This window comes from Tilletiopsis washingtonensis (assembly GCF_003144115.1).
Source record: "Tilletiopsis washingtonensis strain MCA 4186 unplaced genomic scaffold FA09scaffold_4, whole genome shotgun sequence".
In the NCBI taxonomy this organism is placed as follows: domain Eukaryota; kingdom Fungi; phylum Basidiomycota; class Exobasidiomycetes; order Entylomatales; genus Tilletiopsis; species Tilletiopsis washingtonensis.
The window spans coordinates 895,202-906,094 of record NW_020312001.1 but is presented as its reverse complement, the minus strand read 5'-3'; the positions used below and the strand labels follow the sequence as shown (position 1 = coordinate 906,094).

The window sequence follows — 10,893 nt, the reverse complement described above, 5'->3', positions numbered from 1 at the left end:
ATGCCCGGCTTGTGGCTGCTGAGCAGGCGCCTTGGCCCGCCCGCGGCTCAACGTCGGTGCGCCGCGCTCGTGGCCGCTGGCCCGCATGCCTCACCAACGGACATGCCGGCATGCACGGCCTCGACCGCAGCTCTGGGCCGGTCGATTGAGTGAGCTCGATGTAGCCTCCTTACCACCACTACGCCAGCCACTTCTTCTCTCCTTGCCAGCATGGAGAAGCACAGCCCGCCCGGCGGCGCGGCCCTGCAGGCGCGCTACGCCGCCACGCTGGCACACGCCCACGCCGACCGGCGCCCGCCGGCGTGGCAGCGCGCCGTGCTGCTGCTGTTCCTCGCGCTGCTCGTCTACCACGCACTCGTCGGGCGACAGCAGCTGGGAGAGCTGCGGCATAGCTTAGCTGAGCTGCTGCACCTTGAGGAGGATGAGGAGTGACGGCGCGCCAAAAGGAAGCATCAAGCAGGAGAAAACGGCTCTCCCGTGTGCACCTACCACCACACGCGGCTAGCCAGCCGAGACGCTACGACCGAGGGCAAGACGCAAGAGACGCAAGGGTCTCGGTGTCAGGCATTTGCGAATATTGAGACCCAAAGCTCGAGCACAGAGCTGACGCACGAACGGGCGGACGAGGACAAGTCACTCTGAATGCGACCCCGCGTCCCTGGCCGTCTGCGAGCAGCATTCACTCTTCGCTTCCGGGAACCTCGACCGACCACGCCTTACCTTCCTCAAGGGCCTCGACAGCGTACTCTGCGACCCACCTCCGCCGCCAATGCCGCCGCAGGAGCGCGCGGCCGAGGCGGCTTTGCTCGCGTGGCTGCGGCGACGCGGCGTCGCGGCGAGATTGGCCGCGTGCGGGGAAGGCGAAGGCTGCGATGTGGAGACCCCGTCGGCCTCGACGGCGAGTGCGGGGAAGCGGCACGGCGCTACACAGCACTGGCGCCAATGAGATCTCGTTGCTTGTCGCAAAGGCTCGAGGGCCGAGAAGCGCCAGAACAGCAGCAGCACATGGGCGACGCCCCGGATGAATCACACACTGCGTCCGCGCTAGGCGGAGGTGACGGCGCTCCTGGCTGCGCACAGACGCTTTCTGCTGCTCTCTTTCCGTCGGAGCCCGGTGAAGGTTGGCGCTCGTGAGCTGGGCATGGCTGGCCCTCTCGCATCTCTGTCAGCGCGACTGCTCCGAGTCGAGTCTCGACCATGCGGGCTGAACGGAAATGCCTCAGGGGGCGTCGCCGCCTCGGAGCAGCGCCAATTTGATCTGGCGCCCGCGAGATGGGTCGCCGATCCCGTATATGGGCGGCACTGCGGCGCCTTCCCGCTTCGGTGCATAGAGTGCGCCGCAGCAGCCGCGGCAGCGGAGGATGAGGAGCAACTCCGCCCGCTGCGTGGCGCGACGATGCCGGCCGGCACGGCGTGTGGCTGCGGCGTGCACAGACGGCACTCGACTCTTCACTCTGCCCTCACTCAGGGCGCAGAAGCAGCCTCGGGCCAGGGCTAGTGCTGCACTCAGACCGAGTGACTGTGAGGGGCCATGGCGAGCTCGTATGGCCGCGCGAGCCGCAGCCAGCGCTCGCCGCCGCCCGCAGCAGCGTCGAGCCACGTGCCAGCGCACGAGGATGGCTGCGATGGGCAGCGACGTCGCCGTCGCCAAAGGTCACCGAGCTCGCTGCTGGGCGATGCGGCGACCAAGACGAGATCGCGTGCGGGGCGTGGGAGGCCGGCGCCGATCGGCCGTGACGGTGCGGCGCCCGCCCTAAAAGCTGGGGTTGGCGGCGCGCGTGGCTCTGACGGGAAAAGAGCCGCTGCTGTGCCCCTCTCGATGCAGGAAGGCAGCAGCAGACGCTCGGCGTGGGGGCGCCGCGAGATCAGCCAAGGGCTTGGGACGTGCTCCACAGCGTCAGGCTGTGCCCCGCGGGTGCTGCGTGCGCATTGTGCGGGTGCTGCGGCGCGGCCAGCACCACGAGAGAGAGGAGCAAGGGCGGAGACGACGGCGGGAAGCCTCTGCCGCGGCTCGCTGCAGCGGCACAGCGGGGTGCGGCGTCTGCGGCCGGCTGAGTGGAGCGCTGGCCGGCGAGCAAGCACGGAAAGTGCTGGCTGCAGCTGCACCTGCTGTGCTGCGACATGCTGCTTGTGTGCGCGGCGCCTCCGCACTCCGCACGAGAGGCCGAGTGACGTGCGCCGAGGCGCGCGACGAGCCTTGAGATGGACGCGGCGGCGCCGGGCATCACGGCTGCGGCGGCCGCGGTCTCTGCCGCCGCGCCAGAAGCCGCCCAAGCGGGCACCGCAGCGGCGCCGGCGTTGGGCCCAGCGCGGCCGATCCGGCGCGGCTGCCCGGCGCCGCGCCATGCATCGCGCATGAGGGCACATTCCCCGCAGAGCGCACCGCAGAGCGAATGAGGGGCCGGCGCCGCGCCGCTGGGCCGCCGGTATGAGGTCACGGCGCACGGCGCAGGTGCCCGCCGCCGGCGCTCGTTCTCTGCTCGCCCCGTATTGACGCTGCCGGTGCGCTTGCAAACGGCACTTTGTCCCTCTGCCGCTGCGTGGCCGCCCTGCATTCGGCAGCGGCCCTCTGCGCAAGCCTCTTAAGCCGGCCGTTGCCGCGCGCGCCCCGCACTCTCGCTCCCCACGCACAACGCAGCAGCAGCTCTCTCCTCACACACACCCCTCGCAGCACCACAGCAAGCAGCCATGTCGCACGCACAGGAGCACAACGTCGAGGCGCAGCAGCCCGAGAAGGTCTACTCGGGCGGCGCACCCACGTCGCGCGCCGTCACGCCCGGCGGCCACCCCGTCGACACCAGCCAGCCCGCGTTCCCCGTGTACCACCGCAAGATTGCCAACCCCGCGCCGCTCGGCCTCTTCGCCTTCGCCACGGTGAGCAGCGCAGAGTGGGCACTGGCAGAGAGCCGCTGCTAACCCCACGCGCAGACCACGTACTGCCTGAGCCTGCACAACGTCGGCGCGCGCGGCGTCAGCGAGCCCAACTTCGTCGTCGGCCTCGCCTTCTTCTACGGCGGCGGCGCCCAGGCCATCGCCGGCATCTTCGAGTTCATCGTCGGCAACACGTTCGGCGCCACGGCCTTCCTCAGCTACGGCGTGAGTGCCTGTGCGCGCGCGCGTCGCTGCGCCTTATGCTCACCCCTTTGCGCGCGCAGGCCTTCTGGATGGCATACGGCGCTTTCTGTGAGTGTTGCGCGCGCGCTTGTCACTCGGGAGCACGACGCTGACCCCACGCGCGCAGTCGTCCCCAGCTTCGGCATCGCAGAGGCCTACGCGGCTGACGAGGCTATGCTCACCAACGGTCTTGTGCTCTGGCTCTCGGCATGGTGCGTCGCTGCTGGCTGCCTGCGCAGTGTCTGCGCCCCGCTCACACTGCCTCACAGGGGCATCGTGACGTTCCTGCTGCTCATCGCCTCGCTGCGCTCCTCGCTCGCCCTCGTCTCGGTCTTTTTCTTCCTCGACATGTGAGTCTGCCCTCACTGTTAGAGAGGATGAGTGCAGTATGCTAAACATTGCCTATCAGCACGTTCTGGCTCCTCGTCGCCGCCGACGCCACGGGCAACGAGACGGTCCTCACCGCCGCCGGCAGCTTCGGCCTCATCACGGCTGCCTGCGCATGGGTGAGTGTTGCGCGTGGGTGAAGGTCGGGCTAGGGCTGGCGCATCGCACGCGCGTGGATGCTCGCGGGGCTGCGCGCGTATGCCACTTCCTGCCTCGGCACTCTTACTGACACCACGCCCGCAGTACACCGGCACGGCCAGTCTGCTCAGCCCCGACGCTGCGTACTTCACGCTCCCGACCGGCGACCTGTCGCGCAAGGACTAAGCGTCTCGGCTCACACGAAATCGGCTCTTCGCACCGGCCCGCGCCCGTCTCTTTCCAGCTTTATCAAGTTGCCGCGCCCCTGCGTCCCCGCTCTTTGCTCTCTCTCTCCGTCTTCTCTCGGCGCGCCGCAGCCTCGTCTCTGACGGCCACTCACTGGCGAGCGGCGTGCGCGCCTGTATTCTCTCTCTCTCAAGTCTTCAAGATGGCTCGAGGCACCCTCTTTCGCGCAATACCACTGTTTCCGCCTCGCGAACGTCGCTCGAGCGTCTCGGCACACACTCACTGCGCTGTGCAGACTCCAGACTCCGATAATGACATCGCCCACTTTCTCTCATCTGCTGTGTGTCGCGTGCCCTTGGTGTGAGACGTTGCTGTGCTTCCTGTTGAGACTGGAGTGCAGGCTCGCTGTGGGATGTCGCAAGAATGAAGGAGCATGCCCACACTCTGGCCGATCCGACCAGAGCCTGAAGTAGAATGCTGTCCTTGCCTCCATGCAGCTGCGCAGCTGCTGATCGCTGGTGCTGCGCCTGCGCCATCGCGCGTCTGGCCGCCGTGCGGCTTTGTGCAGGCACTTCCAGCGTGCCTTACGCTCGCGAGCTACTCGAAGCAACGCACTCAGCTGCAGGCCTCATCTGAGCTAGAGTCCGGGTCCGAGCGACGCTACTTGTAGCAGAACAGAGGCTGGTGGAGCACAGCACATCGACGACCTTGCTCGCATGTGCAGGTCGCAGTCCCGCATGTGCAGAGCCTCTCGCCTCTCAGCCGTCGTTGCTCAGCATTCTCCGCCGCATGCCGCTTGCACCCGCTTCATGTACCTTCTCACCCATCAACGCCAGTCCAGCTTCGCCTCGGAAGCCCGCCTGAGCACTCGCGCCCGCCAGCTGCTGAGAGATGGGTCTGGATTTTAGGCGAGACCGAGGGTCGCTAGCGCCGCGCGCGTCCAGCCAGCGCGCGACTCAGAGCACGCAGTGCGATGTGTACATGACGCATGAAGAGGATGGATGTGGGTGATGTGTGCAGAGATGAACCGGAGCCGAGACGAAGACCGAGACCGCTTAGCGGTACTGCGATAAGTGGAGCGTCAGCAGCCGTGCATGGATGCGGGAGAGGAGCGGCGATGCGACAGCGCTGCCATCCGCATGACATCGAAGGCGCAGACGGGCTGCGCTCAGCTGCACTCGATGCTCTACGACCAAGTGCGGTCTGCGCAAGGCCATCGCCGTCATGCATAGCCGAGGGATGCGGGTCCGGACGGCATCCGACGACACGAGATGCCGCTCTGCGCTCGTCGGGCCGCAGCCGGACAGCAGGCGTCCGCAAGCCGGCTATCCACAGATCTGCATTCCGTCCCCACTGGACAGGATGCGGCGATCTGACCGCGGCGTCGTGATCCGTGTCGCTCCGCCTGCGTCCCATCTGTCTGTTGCTGTATGCCGCACCGCCTCGTTGCAAGCCCGCCATCGCAGCGATAGCGAGCCATATCGTCGCCATGCCCGCTCGGTCGATGTCTCCTTGGCCTGCATCCCGCTCGCCGCTGCCCCGCCTAGTCCTCTCGCAATGCTCACCTTCACGAAGCCGATGGCCTCGGACTTCTCGCGGAAGCACTGACGGCAGATGTTGAGGCCTGGAGACGCAATGATGAGCCGCATGTTCGACGATGCCGCATTCGACGGCCCGTGACCCGACAGAGCCCAGTGAGAGCGATGCGCCGCGACACCTCATGCACGCTCGTTCGGCGCATCACTGGACCCTGCCTCCGCACTCTGCCCACTCCAGCTCCTCAGCACCGACACGCATGCTCACCGTACTTGCGGACAATGCCGCCCTGGTTGCCGCAGACACGGCACTGGCGCGAGCCCTTGCCGTACTGGCGCGGGTGCGAGAACCACACAGCAGCGTGAGTCCTGCAAGAGAGGGCATGCGGCGTCAGCGGTCTGGTGCTCGTCTACTCATTGATGGTCTCGCCGCGCGCCCATCTTCCACCTCCTGCCCTGCCAGTCCCTCTCATCTCTGCGGCTGCTGCCCTTCCCACACGCAGCACTGCAGCCACCAAAGCGGCCCTGCTGCAGCTGCTCTGCCGCAGCTGCCGTGCAATGTCCCAACGCAGATTCCTCCGACGCGCGCTGCGACACGCACATGATGGGCGAGGAGGAGTAGGGCGAGAGGCGGAGGAGGGGTGCTTGGTGACTTGCGACGGTGTGGTGGTAGCAGATGGGCGGGACGCGGCGGCTGGCGCTGCTGCTGCCGGCGCTGGGCGGGCGCAACGTCAGCCAGACGGCGGCGGCCGCCTTCTGGCGCGTCGCGGCGCGCGCGTGCGACTCCGCCGCGCGCTCGTCGCCCTTGGAGCAGAATGAAGCTGGCGCGCACGTGATGCGTGGCTCGTCCCGTGCTGCGGCGCGGCTCGTTCCCACGACTGCCACTCCTTCCGCCATCGCCGACGACGAGCAGCAGCTGTATGCGATTCGCGACGACGATGGGCACAGGCGATACTGGGGGAGGGGGGAATCATGCGTGACAACAGTATACAGGGGGCACAGGCGCAGAGCAGCGAGGTCGTGTGTGTAAGGTCGTGAGAGGGAGCAGCGGGCCGGGCCCAGCATCAGGGGCAGCGCTCAGGTCGAGACGAAGTCGCCAATGTCGTTGAGCAGCTGCTTCTGATAGCGCGTGGCGCCCTTGCCGCCCATGCCGAGAAACATGGCCGCCACTGCCTCGGCGTGGCCCAGCTCGCGGTAGGCGCGCAGGCGCACGCTGTCGACGCCGCAGCCGACGAGCAGCGTCTTGAGCAGCGTCGACTGCGAAATGTCGACGCACGCGTCGCGCCCGCCGTGGATGAGCAGCACCTTGGGCGGCAGCAGCGAGGCGTCGAGGATGTTCTTGGCCGCGTAGAGCAGGTGCGCCGGCGAGTGCAGCTGCCGTGGGGTGAGCAGCGGCAGGGCGTGGCGCTCCCTCGGACACTCACCAGGCACGACGTGTGGCTCGGGCCGCAGGCGCGGCGCAGCGAGCTGAGGTGCTCGATGCCCCGTTCAGACTGGGTCCAGCATTAGCAAAGATACATCTGCGGCTGCCCACTCGCACTCACCTCGTTGCGGAAGCCCTTGATCACATCGCTCACACCCGAGCACAGGATCAGGCCGGCAATCGGCGGGATGGCGACCTCGGGCGCGTAGATCTCCACGCGCTTGAGGCCATTCGGGATGCTGCTCTCGGCGTTGGCCAGCGACTGCTCGCGCGTGGCGGCGCGCTGCTCGCGTGTCGGCGATGTGCCGTGGTGCGCAGCGTCGGCGCCTGCCACCCTCCGCGGCGTGCTGGGCGCCCCCAGGCTGCCCAGCTGCGTCGCCAGGCGCGCCGAGTGCGACATGCCCGCGGCCGCCGACTCGGCCATGACGCCGCCGGGCGGCAGCATGTCCGAGTCTGCCTCGTCGACCCACGCCGTGTCCTCGTGCGGCGGCTCGACCGGCGGGCCCTGCTCGCGCCCGTTGCCGCGCGTGGCGTGTGCGCGCGACTTGGGCGCATCGTCGTCGCCCTCGTCCCAGCGCAGCATGCCCGACTTCTCCAGCTCGCGCTCGTACGCGCGCTCCATGTGGCCCTCGCGGCTCAGCACCACGGCCTCCTGCGTCAGCGTGAGCATGGCGAGGTGCGCCGAGAGGCCGTGGCCCATCAGGTGGATGCGGTGCGGGTCGCCGCCGTAGCGCGTGATGCTCGAGCCGACCCAGCGCAGGACAAGGCGCAAGTCGGTCACGGAGCTCTTGATGCGCGCGGAAGGGAAGTAGGTCTGCGCAGGCGTCAGAGAATGCGGGCTCGCAGCACACACAGAGCTGCTCACGATATCCGGCACGACGACGCAGTAGCCCATCCGGCGGAAGCGCAGGGCGAGCTGCAGATACGTCTTCTGCACTCGGAAGGGGTCAGTCGCGGCCAGCACACGCTCTCAAACACCTGCACGCACCCGCTTGCCAGTCCAGGTCAGCGGCGGGATCGTGCTCGGAAGGAAAACAATCACAGCCGCTCGCTTGGCCCCAAAACCGCGCGCGTGGTCCTGCGGCGTCGGTCCCTGGCCTGCCGCCGCGAATCCGTCGGCAAAGAGCGTGCTGTGCTTGCGGCTGCGCAGGCCGGGATGCGCGGACGCCTCGCTGCCATTGGCCGGCGTCTCGGGCACATGCGACTGCGGCATGTACACGTCGAGCCGCATGCCGGCAGTGGGCGAGCCGTAGTCGATGTTCTCCCTGGTCATTTGCGCGTGAGCACAGCAAGCATGCGGCCCCTGGTACGCGCACTCACTTGATGATGCCTGCGCCGCCCTTCGTGCCCAGCACCATCACGCGCCGGTAGCTCCAGTCAAGCACGGCGGGCAGCGCCACGCGCAGCGCCGTCGAGGCGTAAAGGAACGCAGCCCAGTTGATCTTGAGGCAGCGCATCGGGCTGTACGGCAGGAAGGGCAGGTAGGCGCCGGCCAGGCCGCCGCCGGCCGACGACGGCGGGTCGGCCTGCGCAAGAATGAGGTAGGAGAACCATGCGATCGAGTAGAGCAGCAGCACGGAGAGCAGCAGGAAGAGCGGGATCGTGCTGCGCGAGAGGCGAGCGTGAGCGCGCCGACACCACCCTCGAGCAGACGTGCGAGGCCCAGAGGTCTGCCTATGACCTGACACAGCAGCAAGACTCGTGGCCAACTTGGAATGTAGCCCTGCCGAGATGTTTGCCCTGCACCAGCTCCTGCAGCGGCTGCAGACTTCGCAGCTCCCGCGAGGGGCCGCCCTCTCTGCTGCATCTGGGAGCTGCCGCAGCTCTGCGCAGGACCGCTCGCAGCCCGGCGACGTCGCCCTTCACACTTACACAATGCCCACGACTGGCACTGCATCGCAACGTCAGCACACTGCTTGCACACCCCCACGCCGCGGCGCCACTCACCGGCACAGAGCAGGCCGAGCAGCGGCCAGGCAGGCACGCCAAAGACGATCGTCGGCACGAGCACGACGCGCAGGAAGGAGGCGACGAGGCGCGAGATGCGCCCGGGCATGCTGGGCGACGCGTCCGGGTGCGGCGAGCGGGGTGTGTGAAGTGTGGAGAGGTGGTGGTGAGAGGCGAGGCCGCCGTCGCTGGGCCTTGAGCCGGTGCTGAGCCTGCCAACGTCGAACTCGCCGAGGCGCGCCGGCCAACACGACGCGAAGCAACACGGGCACGCCGCCTGTGTGCCGCGCCGCGCGCCGCGTGTGAAACGAGCACGGGCCGAGCGGCGCGCGGCACGACGGGCAGCGCCGACTGCGACAGCGAGCGGCATTCAACGCCGTCGAGGGTCCACCCAGCGCAGCAGCGAGGCTTGACAGGCAGCGCTCACCAGCTCACAGCGTCAGCGTGCGGCCATCCGACGACGCAGCTCGCGGTGCAGCTGAGCAGCAGCAACACCGGAGCCTCAGCGCGGCTCTGCGAAGTCACGCGCCGCATCGAGGTCGTGAAGCGGATCAAATGCAGCAGATAGACAACGGGAAGGACGTGACGAGTGAGACCAGGAGCAGAGAGGGATGAGGAACGAGAGACAGCACGCATGTGCCTCAGGCGCGCTGGCGCTGGCGCGCGCCAATCGTCTTGAGCTTGGCGTACACCTTGCCCGGCGGCGCACCCATGATCAGCGACACGACGGCGTCGCGCGCAATCTTGATGTTCTGGAAGCTGCCGAGGATGTGGATCTTGCTGCACAGGGAGTCAGACACTGCACAACCGGTTGCCGTCGCTGACCACTCACGTATCGGCGAGCACCACGCGCGTGCGGCTAGCATTCTCAATCGCGAAGCGCGTGCGCCCGTCCTTGCCGGCAATGCGCCCAATGGCGCGGCTCAGGTGGTCGCCGTGCAGCGTCTTGACGTCCTTGATCTCAAACGTGTCGACGAAGAGGTCGTCCATGCGCAGCAGCGCGATGGCGTCGTCCGCCTCGAAGCCCAGCGCGAAGGCCTTGACGAAGTCCGCGCCCTTCTGCAGCATGCCGACGTCGCCCGTGTGCTTCGACGACTGCAGGTGCGGCACGTGTCAGAGAGCGACAAGACGGAAAGGGCCAGGACAGAGGGCGAAAGGGTGCAGCAGGAGCGCAGCCCACCCAAACAAGGCAGCCAGAAAGGATACATGACGAGAGGCTGCACCTGCGGAATAGCAATGGCGGCACCGCAGCCAGCTCGAGCGCTGCGAGCCCGCGTCGCGCCGCACTCATCGTCAAAATGTCTTGAGCGAGCACCACACCCAGCAGATCGCAAAGGCTCGCTTCTGGCCTCCGTCGCGCCCTGTCGCAGCTCGCCATCCAACGTGAACCCACGATCCAGCGCAATCCCCTCCACATCACCACGTCGCATTCATGTACTCACGCGGATCTCGACGGCGCGGCGCTGCACGTTCATGCGCACCTGCAGGCCGGCCATCTCGACGAGCGGCGTGTAGATCTTGGCCCACTCGTTCTTCAGCGGCGTCATGCGGTGCGGCGGAATGGCAATCTTGCGCAGCTGCCCGCGCGTCACGGCGCCGGCGTCGGCGGCGGCCTGCTGCTGCGCACGGCTCAGCGGCGCAAAGCTCGGCTTGCCGGCGGGGTCGAGCGACATGGGCGCGGCGTCGCCGCTGCCCGACGACGGCCCCGCGGCTGCGCTGCCCTCGATGCCCGGCCGTGCGCCGCCCGAGGCGCCAATGAGCAGCGCATCGTCGTCGTCCATCTCCATGTCCTCGCCGGCGGCCGCATCCGCCGCGGCGTCGTCATCGTCAGAGTCCTCGGCGCCGAGCGGCGGGCGCGCAGCAGGCGTGGAGGTGGATGCCGTGGCGGGCGAGGCGGCAGCAGCGCCGAGAAGCGCCTCGCGCGCCGAGGCCTTGCCCTTGCCCTTGGCGGCGGCGCTGGGAGAGGCGGTGGACGCAGCAGCGTCGGCGAAGGAGCGGGCCATGATGTGTGGTGTGGTGGGAGCAAGGCAGGTGTGAGGCGCCGGCAACGGGGCGGCCAGGCGGGGATTTCGGCGCCACGCCGCCCACTTTTTTGAACGCGCCCGTCGGCCGATGCGCCGTGCCGGAGTCGCGCGCTTGGCTTGCCCTGCACCCCGCACCTCC

At 68.1% G+C, this 10,893-nt stretch overlaps 6 protein-coding genes across 6 annotated transcripts; 3 read left to right on the top strand and 3 right to left on the bottom strand.

The window, feature by feature from the left end:
• The first annotated feature begins 51 nt into the window (after nt 1–51).
• Nucleotides 52–881, top strand: FA09DRAFT_328362 (hypothetical protein). Its single transcript, XM_025741740.1, has one exon. The coding sequence runs from the start codon at nt 211–213 to the stop codon at nt 430–432; it is 222 nt and encodes a 73-aa protein (XP_025600533.1). The 5' UTR covers nt 52–210; the 3' UTR covers nt 433–881.
• Nucleotides 520–1,332, top strand: FA09DRAFT_211447 (hypothetical protein). The gene has a single exon (XM_025739489.1). The coding sequence runs from the start codon at nt 643–645 to the stop codon at nt 1,132–1,134; it is 492 nt and encodes a 163-aa protein (XP_025600532.1). The 5' UTR covers nt 520–642; the 3' UTR covers nt 1,135–1,332.
• A 1,308-nt stretch (nt 1,333–2,640) lies between these two features.
• FA09DRAFT_328358 (hypothetical protein) lies at nt 2,641–3,883 on the top strand. The gene is made up of 7 exons (XM_025741739.1): nt 2,641–2,874; nt 2,929–3,096; nt 3,156–3,183; nt 3,242–3,326; nt 3,384–3,464; nt 3,524–3,620; nt 3,745–3,883. Exons 1-7 carry the CDS (start codon nt 2,689–2,691, stop codon nt 3,823–3,825), a joined length of 726 nt encoding a protein of 241 aa, XP_025600531.1. The 5' UTR covers nt 2,641–2,688; the 3' UTR covers nt 3,826–3,883.
• A 1,507-nt stretch (nt 3,884–5,390) lies between these two features.
• Nucleotides 5,391–5,728, bottom strand: FA09DRAFT_290831 (ribosomal protein S14; the record flags this gene model as incomplete). The annotated part of the gene is made up of 2 exons (XM_025739965.1): nt 5,391–5,449; nt 5,629–5,728. Coding segments are annotated over 2 exons (159 nt in total), but the record flags the coding sequence as incomplete, so codon positions are not given.
• A 543-nt stretch (nt 5,729–6,271) lies between these two features.
• On the bottom strand, nt 6,272–8,921 carry FA09DRAFT_328355 (alpha/beta-hydrolase). Its single transcript, XM_025741738.1, has 8 exons — nt 8,731–8,921; nt 8,656–8,674; nt 8,104–8,388; nt 7,772–8,048; nt 7,649–7,714; nt 6,905–7,597; nt 6,785–6,853; nt 6,272–6,734 (listed from the first exon to the last, which is right to left on the bottom strand). The coding sequence occupies exons 1-8, from the start codon at nt 8,837–8,839 to the stop codon at nt 6,438–6,440; spliced, it is 1,815 nt and encodes a 604-aa protein (XP_025600529.1). The 5' UTR covers nt 8,840–8,921; the 3' UTR covers nt 6,272–6,437.
• Nucleotides 8,922–9,265: 344 nt separating this feature from the next.
• On the bottom strand, nt 9,266–10,769 carry FA09DRAFT_328354 (hypothetical protein). The gene is made up of 3 exons (XM_025741737.1): nt 10,173–10,769; nt 9,563–9,825; nt 9,266–9,510 (listed from the first exon to the last, which is right to left on the bottom strand). The coding sequence occupies exons 1-3, from the start codon at nt 10,731–10,733 to the stop codon at nt 9,372–9,374; spliced, it is 963 nt and encodes a 320-aa protein (XP_025600528.1). The 5' UTR covers nt 10,734–10,769; the 3' UTR covers nt 9,266–9,371.
• Nucleotides 10,770–10,893: the final 124 nt, after the last annotated feature.

Excerpts from the sequence above, each read along its gene's own strand:
- FA09DRAFT_328354 (XM_025741737.1), bottom strand. The coding sequence starts at position 10,733 with ATGGCCCGCTCCTTCGCCGACGCTGCTGCGTCCACCGCCTCTCCCAGC. Across the intron at positions 9,826-10,172 it reads GCCGCGCCGTCGAGATCCGC|TCGTCGAAGCACACGGGCGA; the intron begins GTGAGTACATGA and ends CCGCACCTGCAG. Across the intron at positions 9,511-9,562 it reads CGCGTGGTGCTCGCCGATAC|CAAGATCCACATCCTCGGCA; the intron begins GTGAGTGGTCAG and ends CTCCCTGTGCAG.
- FA09DRAFT_328355 (XM_025741738.1), bottom strand. The coding sequence starts at position 8,839 with ATGCCCGGGCGCATCTCGCGCCTCGTCGCCTCCTTCCTGCGCGTCGTG. Across the intron at positions 7,598-7,648 it reads GCGTCGTCGTGCCGGATATC|ACCTACTTCCCTTCCGCGCG; the intron begins GTGAGCAGCTCT and ends ACGCCTGCGCAG. Across the intron at positions 6,854-6,904 it reads TCAAGGGCTTCCGCAACGAG|TCTGAACGGGGCATCGAGCA; the intron begins GTGAGTGCGAGT and ends TGCTGGACCCAG.
- FA09DRAFT_328362 (XM_025741740.1), top strand. The coding sequence starts at position 211 with ATGGAGAAGCACAGCCCGCCCGGCGGCGCGGCCCTGCAGGCGCGCTAC.
- FA09DRAFT_211447 (XM_025739489.1), top strand. The coding sequence starts at position 643 with ATGCGACCCCGCGTCCCTGGCCGTCTGCGAGCAGCATTCACTCTTCGC.
- FA09DRAFT_328358 (XM_025741739.1), top strand. The coding sequence starts at position 2,689 with ATGTCGCACGCACAGGAGCACAACGTCGAGGCGCAGCAGCCCGAGAAG. Across the intron at positions 2,875-2,928 it reads GCCTCTTCGCCTTCGCCACG|ACCACGTACTGCCTGAGCCT; the intron begins GTGAGCAGCGCA and ends CCCCACGCGCAG. Across the intron at positions 3,184-3,241 it reads GATGGCATACGGCGCTTTCT|TCGTCCCCAGCTTCGGCATC; the intron begins GTGAGTGTTGCG and ends CCACGCGCGCAG.